At 36.1% G+C, this 14,201-nt stretch overlaps 1 protein-coding gene across 2 annotated transcripts in view; it reads right to left on the bottom strand.

The window, feature by feature from the left end:
• RAB3C (RAB3C, member RAS oncogene family) overlaps positions 1 to 14,201 on the bottom strand; it is a 229,463-nt gene that overhangs the window by 111,679 nt on the left and 103,583 nt on the right. For both annotated transcript variants that reach the window (XM_019743363.3, XM_019743361.3), the window contains exon 3: positions 5,770 to 5,888. In XM_019743363.3, the coding sequence (XP_019598922.1) occupies positions 5,770 to 5,888 (119 nt within the window). The remainder of the gene's footprint in view (positions 1 to 5,769; positions 5,889 to 14,201) is intronic.

Raw genomic sequence — 14,201 nt, 5'->3', positions numbered from 1 at the left:
TCTATTTGGAAACTGTCTCTCTAAAAAAATCATTTATTTATTTCTCAAATCAAAAGCAACTGGAGGATTCAAACCTTTGGGTTAAGCCCTTGTCATGTTGATAACAGAGGCGATACTTGAGTAGAGCAGAACCCTATTTCCAAGAACTGGGGCTATAGCAAATATTATCTCCTGATTCTTGGGAGTTAATCTCTACTCCTACTTTATTAGCCACATTATACATATATTTGTGTTTAGTTCCTCACATTCTTTTTGAAAAGTACATGACTAAAGATAAATTTCTAAAAAAGCTCACAGTGAGCTTCATTTTGTATTAATTTTACAGAACTTGGGAATTTGGTCAGATTAAAGAGCACATTTTGATTTAATTTAATTTCTCAAATAAACTTTGATTGGAAAATTCAAAGCATAGTCTGACATGTTTTCAAAAAAAGGATAGCCCCAATTCCTCAAAATAATGAATTAGCTTGCTGCTATTGTCTCTAAATCTCTATACCTGCCTTCTTAATAGACTAGAATGTGTAATTAAATTTTAAGAAACATCACTTAATCTAAACCTCCCTAGAGTTAGTTCAAGGATTTTACTAAGATTATAGCCAACAAGCATTTTTGTTTCTTTCTCTGTAATGGAAGTGTATTTGTTAAGGAGAGTATTTGAAATTTTAGTTGCAAATATGTTTTAATTATTTTTTATTTTTCTGTACATGTTTTTTTCTGTTATTTTTTTTTCTACATTAAGGTTAGCACTTGTAGACCAGTAATTTTAAAAAAGATGTTCCTTTTTGCTTGTTTCTCTCAGGAACACCTTATTTTTTGTTTCATAAAGTATCAGCAGGTGCCAGCCTTCCCCAACACTCCTCAGTAATACTGTACATGCAAAGCAAGTTTGAACTTCTGAACTGGATTTTTTTTTTCCCAAACAGGTTTCTTTTTTCTTACTATGCAATTTTGTTTTCATTACTTAAACATTTCCCAAGGTTTTTGATGGTTTGATTTTATTCAATTATTATTGTTTTAAAAACCCATTTTGTTCCAGTTACTGTGTTAAGTAAGGGACACAAAGTCTTTCTCTACAAATAGTTCATAATCTATTGGGACTGTAAATCAAGTATATATTAAACAACAATAAAAAGTTGAATATAATCAGTGCCATAGAAGCAATACATGTACATTATTAAATCTTTTGTTGGGAGGAAGAATAGAACCATTAATTTCAGACTGTCAGTCTGAAGTAATTTTTATATTTTTTTGTTAGGATATCAAGGATGTATGTGGTACTCTATAGTTCTTTGATCATCCATTCAAAACATATATATTGGATTAATGTGGCATATACATACAATGGAATATTACTCAGCCTTAAAAACGAAGGAAATTGTGACATATGCTACATCATGAATGAACCTTGCGGACATACGGTAAGTGAAATAAGCCAGTCACAAAAAGACAAATACTATATGATTCCATTTATACAAGGTACTTAGAGTAGTCATATTCATGTAGATAGAAAGTAGAATAGTGGCTGCCTGGGGCTGGGGAGAGGGGAGAATGGGAAGTGATTATTTAATGGGTATAAAGCTTCAGTTTTGCAAGACAAAGAATTCTAGAGATGGATTATAGTGATGGTTGCACAACAATAAGAATATATTTAGTATTACTGAACTATACACATAAAATGGTTAAGATTGTAAATTTTAAGTTGTGTACATTTTACCAAAACAAAAATTTAGAAAAGAATTTTATAGGCTTGTACTGTATTCATTCAGTTCCAGGAAAAAAAGATTAATAAACTTACAGTCCAATACAGAAGACAAAGTATAATCAAATAATGACCGTCAGCTAGGTTCTTTATGTGGTCTGTGGAAAGTGCTAGAATAGCATGCTTGCAGAGATAAGGGAGTAAATAGCATTGTCCACTGGGAATGGAAATTGGCATGGGTAGGAAATAAAACCTTTAATAATAGTGATATCTTCAAAAACTTCAAGGAAGAGTTGATATTTGAGCTGGGCTTGAAAGGCAAATAAGAGTTTGGAAGGAGAGCAGAGAAGGTCTTCCAAGCAGAAGAACAGTGATATTGGAAGAATGGAACATTTGTAAATTGAGAAAATTTCTCTCTGGTTGAAACATAGGACCAAGGGAGGAGAGCGGCAGAAGATGATGCTAGTGAAATACATGTGTGAAGGCTGCACTGTCCACCATGTTAGAGGCTTTGGATTTCATTCTAAATCAATGGTCTTAACCAGACATGGGCTTCAGGATCAGTTGGAAAGCTTTGTACAGTACATATGCTAGGATTTGTCACCAGAGATTTGGGTTAGTATGTCCAAAGCGAACATGTTCTCCACTTTTCTATGTTGTCAAAACTCTACAGTGATTCAGACAGGATCCCAGAATCTCTGTTATAGGTAATAAGACATTATTAAAGGTTTTATTTTTCAACATGAGAGACATGTCAAGGTTGCCTTAGCTCTGATGGCAATATGATGCATGACCTGGAGAGAGTGGAACTTGACAGTAAGAAGAGAGAAGTTTCCTAAAGTGCTAAATACTAAGGCTTCTAAAAAGCTAACCACAATCTGAATTAAGTCAGTGGCAGTAGGGACAAAGGACAGGAGTAATTTACGAGGCAGTCATAAAGTCAAAACGATTGGGTATGGTGGTCAATGACATGTAAAGGGTGAAAGAGGGAGAGAGCAAAAGCAGTGCTCAGATTTCTGCATCAGATAACTGGCTGTGGGTGGATCTATGAACTGGAAGAGTAAATGTTGGCATAGGTATGAACTCCAATGTCTAGAAGACTGACTGTCTAACAGTAGGTGCTCAATAAATGTTTAATGAACCAATGATCATGCAATTGTGGATGAAAAAAAATGACTGAGTAAGGGTTGGCTCATGGATGGGCTTTGTTGGTTTTTAACAGATCTACATGTCTGGGGAGGTGGAGTGAGAGACTGTAAAAAAGATATGCAAAGCAGAGGGTGCAATGAAAACAAAACAAAACAGAAGAAACCCCACAGGGTTGGAAAGTTGAGGTTGGGTTACAGAAAAAGTGAATAGTTCAGTTCGGGTCTAGAATAGTGAGGAATAAGACTGTAAAGATATAGTAGCTTCAGGGTATGGTGTGTCTGAAAGTCTGACGAAGTTTCAATTATTTAAGGAGGTGATGGTAAATCTTGACTTTTGGGCAAGGATCTTCCATGATCTTTAGGATCATGTTCTTTTGGAAGAGCCTTATAGCAATAGTAGGAAAGGATGGATTGGTTTGTTAAGAAAGCTAAAGGGAGAAAGATCAGTTAGAAGACTGCTATGAAGGTAGAAGCAAAAGGTAATAAAAAAATTAAGCAATGATGGTCACAGAAGAAATGGAAAGGCAGGCAGGAGCAGATTCAAAGGATATTCAGAAAACAAAACAACAACAAAAAAAACTACTATGCAATATCTGGCCCCAGATTGGGATGGCTGGAAATTAGAGTTGGAGTCAGGGTGGAGCCTGGGTAACAAAGTGTTGTGATCTCAATGAATAGGAATAATAATGTAAAGAAGGTAAACGGTTTCATGTGAAGATAATGATTCTGAGGAGCCAGCAAGATGTTCAGGTGGAGAAATATTTTGGGCATCTGGTAATGCAACCCTGCAGTTCAGGAGACAGGTTGGAGTTAGTTTTGGTATAAGTGATAAGTGATATGCATGAGTACATAGGATGGCCAAGGAAACAATAGCGCCAGGGGAAAACAACAACAACAATAACAACAACACAGGAGTAGGCTCACCATTGGCTGGGGGAGGGAGGAAGTGAAATCTAGGAAGGAGAAAGAAGAGTGTGCCTAGAGAGACAGACAAGAGAAATCTGGAAAATTCGCCTCTCAGAAGACAGGAAACAGCTTCCAAAGGAAAGAGTGGGTAAATAAAGTCAAACAGAGAATCTGAGTAGGAGGAGGACTGAGACAGGCAGCTGGTCTGTGGACAGGTAAGGAAGCCTCGGTGGGGCTGAACTGGATTAACTGGGGTTACAGACAGATGGTGTGGAGGAGGCCATGAAGAAGCTGAACTGTTCCATGTCATTTGTGATGCAAGAGTCAGGGGCACCCATGGCATGGCCTCTGGCACTGCTGTCATTTGGTTTTAATGACCTCAATGCATCTTTCCATGTATTCATAGTAGTCATGTAATTTTCATTGAAAAGAGAGGGCACACAGTATGGGTTCCAACAGCATCTGGGACCCTGAAATCTGGAACCTGACTCATGAACACTTGCTGCCCGGGAACCCTGCATCTCAACATTTCTGGAGAGGAAACAGTCTAAGTTAAAATGACCATTTTCCATAGCAATATGTGTGCCAGAACTATATGTGGCAATTAAGTACACATCACCACACTATTAATTGAACAAACCTTTTGTCATTAATTTGAAATGCTACTTTTATCATAAACTAAATCCCCATATAGATTCACGTCTCTATCTGGACTCTATTTCATGCCATTTTGTACCAAACCTGCTGGTATTTAATTGGGATTGCCTTGAGTTTATGAATTAATTTGAGAAGATCTGGCATTTTTACAATATTTAGTCTATTGGAAAAAAAAAGGTACTTAAGCCTTCTTTTATGTCCCTCAATGGAAGATAATTATTTCTTTATGGAGGTCCCAAGCTTGTCTTTTTCAGTTTATTGCTATATATTTCTGAGTTGCTATTGTCAATGGTATTATTTTTTTGCATTGTGTGTGTGAAAGTGTATGTGTAGGTATAAATAAGAAAGATGTAGGTGTTTTCTCAAATGAATGATTAAAATTTAAAAGAAGCAACCTAAAGCAAATTAAATTTTGTAATAGCATCTGGCTTTCACTGAGCTGATACACAGTTAAAAAAATTGTTTTGGAATAATACCATCAAGTAAAACAGAAAAATAAACAAATGCAGTTCATTTCATCTTTGCATTTACTGGAGTTTCCTTACGTAAGACAACCTGTGACTGTATTTGGAGTTAAAATGTGGTGTCTGTTCCGTCCTCGTCCCACCAGTGGGAGCTCCATTTTCCTCCTAACACCACACAAAACTCTAGCTAAACTTGGCGCTTTTCACGGAAAAAAGAAAAACTGGTTTGATACAGGCAGAAGTCAGAAAGGGTTTGGTTTTATCTTTTCCTTTATCCCAGTCCTTTGAAACTTTTCAATTTGAATAAAAACTGGAAACTAACAAGTCTAGAGAAGGGATCAGCAAACATTTACTGTAAACGGCCAGATAGAAAAAGTGTAGCCTTTGTGGGCCATACGGTCTGTTACAATTACTTAACTCTTGTTGGAGTGTGAAAGCAGTCATAGACAACACATACATGAGCTTGGCTGTGTTCTAACAAAACTTTCTTTACAAAACAAGCGGTGGGCCAGATTTGGTTTTAGGCCAAACTTGGCCTATGGTTTAGTTTCCAAATCCCTATTTTAGACTAGTAAACTTCCAAGCTATTATTCATCATTTATAGTTTAAAAAAAATAAAAAGCAATGCACTAGTCTCCATAGAACTAAGGATCATAGTATGCAAAGCACTGAAATGAACAAAATGTAGAAAAATTACCAAAATGATTTCTTATCAACTCTTAACTAATGATTCTAAGCACAGTTAGTATTGGTTTGATTTATGAAGCATAAATGGGAGCATAATATACAATGAAACAATATGTTGCATTGTGTTGTGGTCGTTGCTTTGAGGAGGAAGAGAGACTTGAGTGAAAAAACATCATGATTAGAAATGGCAGCATTTGTTCTTACTTACCAGTCCTGTACTGCATTGAAGGATTCTTCATTTGTGATGTCATACATTAAGATAAAGCCCATGGCCCCTCGATAATAGGCTGTGGTGATAGTTCTGTATCTTTCCTGGCCTGCTGTGTCCTAAAAAATAATAATAATCTCTCAAAAAAAATAAGGCAATGCATCTTCCAAAAACAGAGTCTAAATTGTACTTGCAATGTATAGCCATATAAGTTTTTTAGTCTTGTTTTTCCTAATGATTTTCATATGGCAGCTTTACAGTAATATGAAACGTTCTTTTTTTTATGGTTAAGGTCTAGCTCTAAGTACCTTCTGCATATTTTCACTCCCAGTAAACAGCATCTCACTGTAGAAAATAAAATAAAAAGATTATACACATCAAAATTGGTGGTTTCTTGCACAGTTGAAAACCTAAAGCGTACATTAGCTCCATCATTATGTATTTATTATATATCTACTAAGTACAAGCCTCTTTGGGGAAAAATAAATTTATGCAAAGGTCCCCGCTTTTCAAAGCATGCTGTTTAGTCTCAGCTTATTCAACTGTGAAATGAGAATAAAAACATCTGCTTTGTGGGGATGTTTGAGTCAGACAGTTCTGGAGCTTCTGCTTTCCCATTAGATAGGTAGGGGATGTGGGCAAACCACTGAATCTCTGTAAAGTGAAGCCCTCTAAAGTCTAGCATGCTTGTTAGGGTTATATAAAATAAAAAAATAAAAAAAATAAAAATGCATGTAACGAGCCTGACATACAAAAAGTGGTCATAAATAGAAAATACTGGCTGTTGTGCCTGAAATTTGGGGAGACCAGGCTCACACAATATGAGAGATAGCAGCTTACAAACATAGGGTTCAGGGCCTGCAGAGAGATGGCACACAACAGCTACATTTTGGAATGAAAGGCAGCTACCTCACTGAAATAAACTTCTATGTCATGTATACTGCACAGCATTTAGCTCAAGAAATTATTCCTCAATTCAACCAACTTCACGTGCAACCCAATGCTCTTGGGGTTCCTCCTTTGCCACTTTCCCTGGAGATTGGCTCTGACTTTTCTTTCCTAGTAGTCTAGGTGCTTTGGACCCATTTTGTATATAAATGCTACCTTCTTTCTGACTTCAGTCTGGGTCCTCTTTCTCCCCTTCTCTAAGTGATACCTCCTTTGTACACAGAGTGCATCCCAGTTACCCGTAGATGTAATAGGCCTTGAAGGGAAAGCTAGTGTGTTACATGACCCAAGAATAGGTTTCTTTATCGTCACAATGGAACTAGCATCTCCTGGGTGTCACTGTTGGAATGGAGTCATTTGGACACACTGTTCCTCTCCCGTAGGACCCTCCTGCTCGGATGCTTACACTCCACCGTGGACTAACAGTGAGAAACTCAGGATTTCTTACAATTTTCTCCTAGTTTGTGTGGTATAGTCTATTTTGCCCCTGCAAATTCAGAGAATGGTGATCAAACAAGGCTGAGGAAATCAGCAATTGATTTTGGGAGAACTTCGGGGTGTGAAACGGAAGCTGAAAATTAGTTAAGGGGGTGACTTTTCATGAAGCCAGGACAGCATGGATAAGGCTGTCCTGATTAAAAGGTGTTTATTAGGTAATTTGAGGGAAATAAGATTCCAAAGGTAAAATGAAAACAGATTATGCTCCCCAAAATAGCAAAAGTAAAGCAAAACCAGTAAGGACGCTCTCTCAGAACATCAATGGCAGAAAACAAAAAGGAAAAGTAAAGATTTCATCACATGAAAATTTGACAATCCCTTAAATATAGAAAAACATTATAAATAAAATTGAAATGATATACAATAAAATGATAAACTAGGAATTATATTAACATTGTATCAGAGAGACCAAAGGTTAATACTTTTAATATACTAAGTGGTATTAGAAATCATTAAGAAAAATGTTAAATATTCTAATTTTTAAAAATTGTTTGTAAATAATCTTATAATTAGCTAATTATTTTTTAAAAAGAGTTGAATCCCAAGCATAAAAATAGAAATGCAATGCTATAATACATAGTGTCATGCCTATATAACAAAAGTTACCTGGCCATTATTTAAATATTTTATTGCGCTTTACTTGGTATTTTATAAATATGAAAGTGTAGATGTTAGAAATAAACATGGATATCATAAACTGCACATAATTGGGACAAATATACAAATTTATTGGGCAGAAAGAAGCCAGTCTTGAGCTTATTTGGATATGCTTGGACGTGCGTTGGATTTAATTCAGTTAGCAGTATATCCAAGTGTGAAATAAAGAAGAAAGTTAGAGACCCAATTCCCAAAGACCATGTCACAAAAACAAGGGATAATCAGAGATTGTGTAATATATTTGAGCTTTCTGGGCAATAGAACCCCTTATAACTTTAGTCACTCTATTTTAAGACTTTCTCACGTTTCACTTGGGTTCATCTTTTCCACAGAACACCTTTATCTATAAATTTACCCTATTTTTCCTACGGTGACTTAACTTTGAATGGCTTTCCTTTTCTCTTGGTAAAATACCTCTCTGGCATTGATGGAGTAGCATTCTTAGGTGGAGGACCGCCTGCTGCCTTCGCTGTGCAATAGACAGCTTTCCCTTAATTTCTCCATAGAAGAACTCAGCCAATACAGCAGAGGCACTGCGGAAAGGTGACCCAGGCCCTGCCTTCTTCAACACAGGCACCAAACAATGCTGTGTTAGAAAACCATGACATTATCTTTCTTCCCGCCCTCTTCAGCAATGGCTTCCCCTTTCATAAGATGTTCATTTTATTTTGACATTAAAGAAGCGAGTGCTAGTGTTATAAAACACATCATCTTCACACTGGTAGTGAATTTAATTTTTGAGAGAGCAGTCATCAAGGTCTCGCTATAGTTTGATTGAAATGCTACAGGAAACCGTATGGTAGGATAGCCATCATGTATCAAAATTTAAAAATAGAGAGAGGGGGACAAAAACAGCTTTCAAGAAAAAAAAAAAAAAAGAAGCTTTTAGATGGCACTTAAGGCACAGCAAGGAACAGGACCTTCCACACCATTCTGATTTATACCCAGAAACACATTCTAATTGGAGATCGTTGTCACATAGAAGCTCTCAGGGAGAGTAAGACATTGCACCAATGTATAATAGAAATAAATACAAAGATGAAATTTCCTCTCCGAAGGCACAGAAAAAAAGTGAAAACTAAGTTAATAAACTGACACCATGTTGCCTCTGCATTGGTTTGGGGTATTGAAAACAATTTCAGGATTACAAACTCATTAGCATTTTTTCTCCTACCGTATCAAGAAGAAAAAGAAGACAGAAAAATACTTCACTACATTTGACATTTACTAATGATGATAGAAGGTTATATCTGAAAGAAAAAAACACTTTATAATGTCAAGTGCCACTAATGTAATTAAATGTGAGCAGTCTCAGAAGGTAACTGACTAAAATGGTACCTCTTTAATTTGCTCAGGAAAAGGGCTCCAAACCCTGGCTTTGCATTGTTCTTCTGCCCAGTTGATTCTGGGGATACCTGCTGATTTTCTATAAATACAGGCTTCTGATGACTGAAAACCACTACTGGAAATCTCTTATAGAGAAAATGAGGGATAAAAACATGAGTAAAAGAGAAAACTTTCTTCCATGAGAGTTAGTTTTCATTTTCCTCTCTTTAGGAAAAATAAAATCATTTTACTTGGTTTAAATATTTTGATTTCTCAATGGTTTTAGGAGGAATTTTTGGCTTTAATGATAGGCCGGATTAGCAAATACTTGAATATCTGTCAAAAAAGAACTGCAAAATTGAAAACATTAGCAGCTTGATAAGTATTAGCTAGGAATATTTTCAGTTTAAATTTTTACATTTTTGCCTTATTTGTTTTTTCTCTGATGAAACTTTTTTTTTTTTTTTAAATTGTGAGCTGCATTTGCCAACCCTTCTGAAGCCATGCAGAGATAATGTGCAGTTTTAATATTGAGGAAATAAGAGCTTTCATTTGTAAGGTCTGGGTTATACTATAAATTGTGGGGTTTTTTGTTTGTTTGTTTTGGTGGTTACTTTGTCTGTATTGGATTAAAAGGAAAATGAAGTAACCAGTAATAAAGAAACATCTATAATAATGTCACCATAATCAAAATACATTTATTGAATGTCTAGACAGAGAAAAATGGATTGAAGGACAGACAATCTTGGTACATGATAAAGTGGTAATTTTATAGGTGCAGAAACCAAACCAAAACACATTGATGTTAACTGATCAACCAAAGTAATTTAAATTAAAGAAAATAATATGCAATAACTCAAAGAGGAAATCAACAGAAATGGAGAATGAGAACACTGTAACATAAGAGAGAAAACACACGTTAGCCAGTGAATGTCCAAAAACAAAGATGTAAAATGGAATAAACACTTAGTCATTTAAGCATTCAAGCAAGGAACAATCCCCTAACTTGTACTTTGCTACATTTTACCTGTAGGAATGATTGTGAATGATAAAAAAACCCCGAAATGCTCAATATAGTTTAATATAATATTAATGCTGATTGATGCATTTATTCAATAAACATTTAGTGAACACCTTTTATCAGACAGGGACTGTGACAGACATATGTTAAACTTATTTTATCTATTCTACATATTTTTGTATATTTGAAAATACTATATATGAAAGCATTTCATTAATCAGAATATCATTCCCCACATATCTACAAAAGATTAGGTAAGATTGGAAATATCATTTCTAAGAGCCAGACAGTACAGCAATTTAAAATTGTATTAGGTTGGTGCAAGAGTAATTGTGGTTTAAAAGGTTAAAAATAATTGCAAAAACTGCAATTACTTTTGCACCAACCTAATAATTGATACCATCTGCTTAGCAGTGAGGTTCTCCTATTCATAGTCATTGTTAGGGGTTGTATTGTTTCCCCCAAAAAAGATGTGTTGAAGTCTTTACCCTCAGAACCTGTAAGTGTGACCTTATTTGGAAATAGAGTCTTTGCAGATGCAATCAAGTCAAAATGAGGTCATACTGGATTATGGTGGGCCTTTTAAGAAGAGAAAACAGATGCAACATACAGAGAAGGACACAAGAGGGCAGAGGCAGAGATTCTAGGGATGCATCAGTAAGTCAAGGAATACCAAGGATTGCTGGCAACCACAAGAAGTTAGGACAGAGGCATGGAACGAATTCTGCCCTAAAGCCTGAGAGAGAGCATGGCCCGGCTGATACCTCAATTTAGGATTTCTAGCCTCCAGAACTGAGACGATACCTTTCTGTTGGTTTAAGCCACCCAGTTTGTGGTACTTCATTACGGCAACGCTAGGAAACTAATTCAGTCATTGACCCCAGTTTGCAACCTTTATGATCAGAGTAAAAGCAATATAAATTTCATAGCTACACACACACCCGGTCACTACCCTACAGAAGAGAAAGTATAGAAAATTTAAGGTAGTCTTATGAGAAGTCTAACATAGTCTCACTGTGTGAATTCATGAAGGATGTTATGCTAAAATGCATTAATATATTTCATTTATATAAAATTAATTCTATTAAAAAAGGTGATATATTTTATTGCTTTAAAAAATAGATCTTAATATGTATGCATATATACAGAAGGTGCCAAAAAATGTATACACATTTTAAGAAAGGAAAAAACTATTTAAATTGTAATACTCAATATATACTGATAACAAAAGATGAATACAAGCCACGTTTGACTTCTGCAATTCTAAGAGGTGCTCAAAGTGGTTACCATCAGCATCCAGACACTTCTGATTACAACAAACTACTGCTTGAGCAACACTGACCATCTCTTAAAATATGTATACTTTTTTTGACACCCCCAAGACTATACATATATATAATTTCTAAAGATATGGTTATTAAAAGGACAGAGCATTCTTTGAAATGACAAAAATTATATATTGCTTCATGTTGGAATTTCATCCCCAAATGATGGAAATGCTGTTTCAGAAAAAGCTAAAGTCATGATATATATTGAGACAAAACCCTCCAAAACAACAAAAACAACACATTGCTGATGATTGCACATTACTTCTCTTGTATGATGTTACTTTCCCTCAAGTTGCATTTATTTTTTCATTTCCATAAATAGGCAGGCATAAAGCAGCATTGAATATAGTCTTATAAAAATAGTAAGCAAAACAGAATGTTTAAATATTTTATGCTTTCCTGTTCCATATTTATTTTTGGAATGAAATGAGAACTATTTTCTTTACAGCAGTTACTCTCCCATTAAGTAATATTTTCAAACCACTTTTCCCTACGGATCTTGTGCTAACAGGCAGTTTGAATTCATTTACACATACACAGGTATACAAGCATCTATAAATCAAGCCCACATTTTAAGAAGAGAGTACTAATAAACTGGCCTATAAATAGTTCTTCAATCAATATAAATGTTTGTCCTACCTATTGTCCTTTATGCGTCCTCTTCACACCACCAGATTTTATTGATCAGATTTTCTTGTGATGTTTAGCTTTGAAATACCCAAATTTTCATTTTACAATGGCATCCACTTTTAAGTAAAACCTAGTAAAATAAGCCCGAGGCAGAAGGAGAAAACTTGACCTATTATTTCTTGGCACTGTTACCATGGTAATTCATCTTTCCTGGAGGAGAGGAGCAGTCATATATAGCTCTTTATAGGGGGCCTTTGACCTCATTGTCAGTGAGACCCTAACAATTGTGTGTTTCTGCTCATGAAAGTTGGAGATATTTTTCAATACATGATCTAAATACTCAGATGAACTCTCTTCAACATCTTCACAAAATTTACAATCAAATCCATGTAAAAATACATTCATTCATTTAGTTTAAGAGCTGGTTTTCTAAGAATGATTAGCACAAAGGCAGAGAGTACCATATTAATCAGAAGGTGCCATTTTTGCTTTCTTTCTAATTAATCTTTTTGACATATTTCTTCCCAGTGGGATTTTGATTATGCTCAACTTTTTCAAAACCTGGGGCATAAATACTTAAATGCAGGGAGCTCAGCTTTCAGTCAACTGTGGTGATTGTTTTTCTCACAGAATGCAATTCAGAATGCTTGCACTAGATCAAATGCTCTATTTTTAAAAGAATATTAGGCTTTTGAGTGGGACACTTATTGTTGCCCTAAAATTGGCAGCTAAGACTCAGACAAGACTCCTTACAGAAGGATGGCACTTTCACTTACAAAAGCCACATGTCAGTTGGCTGGTTGAACAGATGTCTGTTTAGACAATGGAATTGTTGATCTGTGCTTCAGCAGAGGTATTTAAGACCTGGAGAAAGATGGCAGGGTTGAGGAGGGGGAGGCAGTAGAGAAGCCTGACTTCCTGCAGGTTAGCTTGGGTAGGTTAGGCGAGTTTCCCATGAATTGATAAACACAGCAGGCTGCTCCCCAGAGACTCCTTGCCATTAATCCACCTCTAAGGAGGCTGTCTCCTGGATGAGGTGCAGGAGGCGCTGAGGCATTCTAACAGGGGCAGGCGTGAGCTGAAGGAATGTTAAAAAGGAAGGAACCTGAGCAAATCTCCCATGTTATGGCACTACGCGGTGGAGAACGCTGAGGGACTCCCTGAACATCCTACATAGGGGAACCAGCATTCGGATGCCTGTCATACAGAAGGTTGGGTGGCAGGACAGGCTTAGCTGCAGGAGCCAAGAGAAAACTGTAATTCATGTCCAGTTAGGTAAAGTCTTGTGCCTTTTCTTTGTCTCCCAGCCCTCCTTCCACTGGAAGAGTAAGAACTAGAAAAAGGAAGTACAGAAAAGGTGAAAGGATGGATCAAACCCCTCTTCCTAGTACAGGACCAATTCCTGGGAATGCAGCCAGATTGATGATACAGGAAGAATAATGTTAAAGTGGCTGTGGCAGGGCATTTCATACTAGGTTTAACAACGTTAAGCTTTTTTGTTTTTTTAAATAGACTTTATTTTTATAGTAGATTTGGGTTCCCAACAAAATTAAGTAGAAGACCGAGATTTCTCATACCTTCTGCCCGTATACACACTCATAGCCTCTCCCACTATCAACATTTCCCACCAGAGCGTACATTTATTACAATTGATGAACCTATAGTGACACATCATAATCATTCAAAGTCTCTAGTTTACATTAGGCCTCACTCTTGGTACTGTACATTCCATAGGTTTGGACAAATTTATAACAGGTTTCCACCGTAATAGTACCGTGAAGAGTAGTTTCATTGCCTTAAAATCTTCTCCTGAGCTTTTTCTAAAGAAGAGGAGATGACTGGAAGTGGAATCTGTTCAAGTCATGATTTGGGGATAAGCACAGAGTATGACTGAAAACAAGGGTTGGATAAAAATAATATCAATGCATGATATTTCACACCAACGGGTTTAGACTTTGCACTAAATTAAGCACCAAAGGAATATGGCAACGGCATGAAGAATGTAGACTTAAGCAGGGATTTAC

The sequence above is a fragment of the Rhinolophus sinicus genome, chromosome 3, assembly GCF_057876585.1.
Source record: "Rhinolophus sinicus isolate RSI-liver-muscle chromosome 3, RSI-T2T, whole genome shotgun sequence".
In the NCBI taxonomy this organism is placed as follows: Eukaryota; Metazoa; Chordata; class Mammalia; order Chiroptera; family Rhinolophidae; genus Rhinolophus; species Rhinolophus sinicus.
This window is presented reverse-complemented; position numbering and strand designations above follow the sequence as displayed.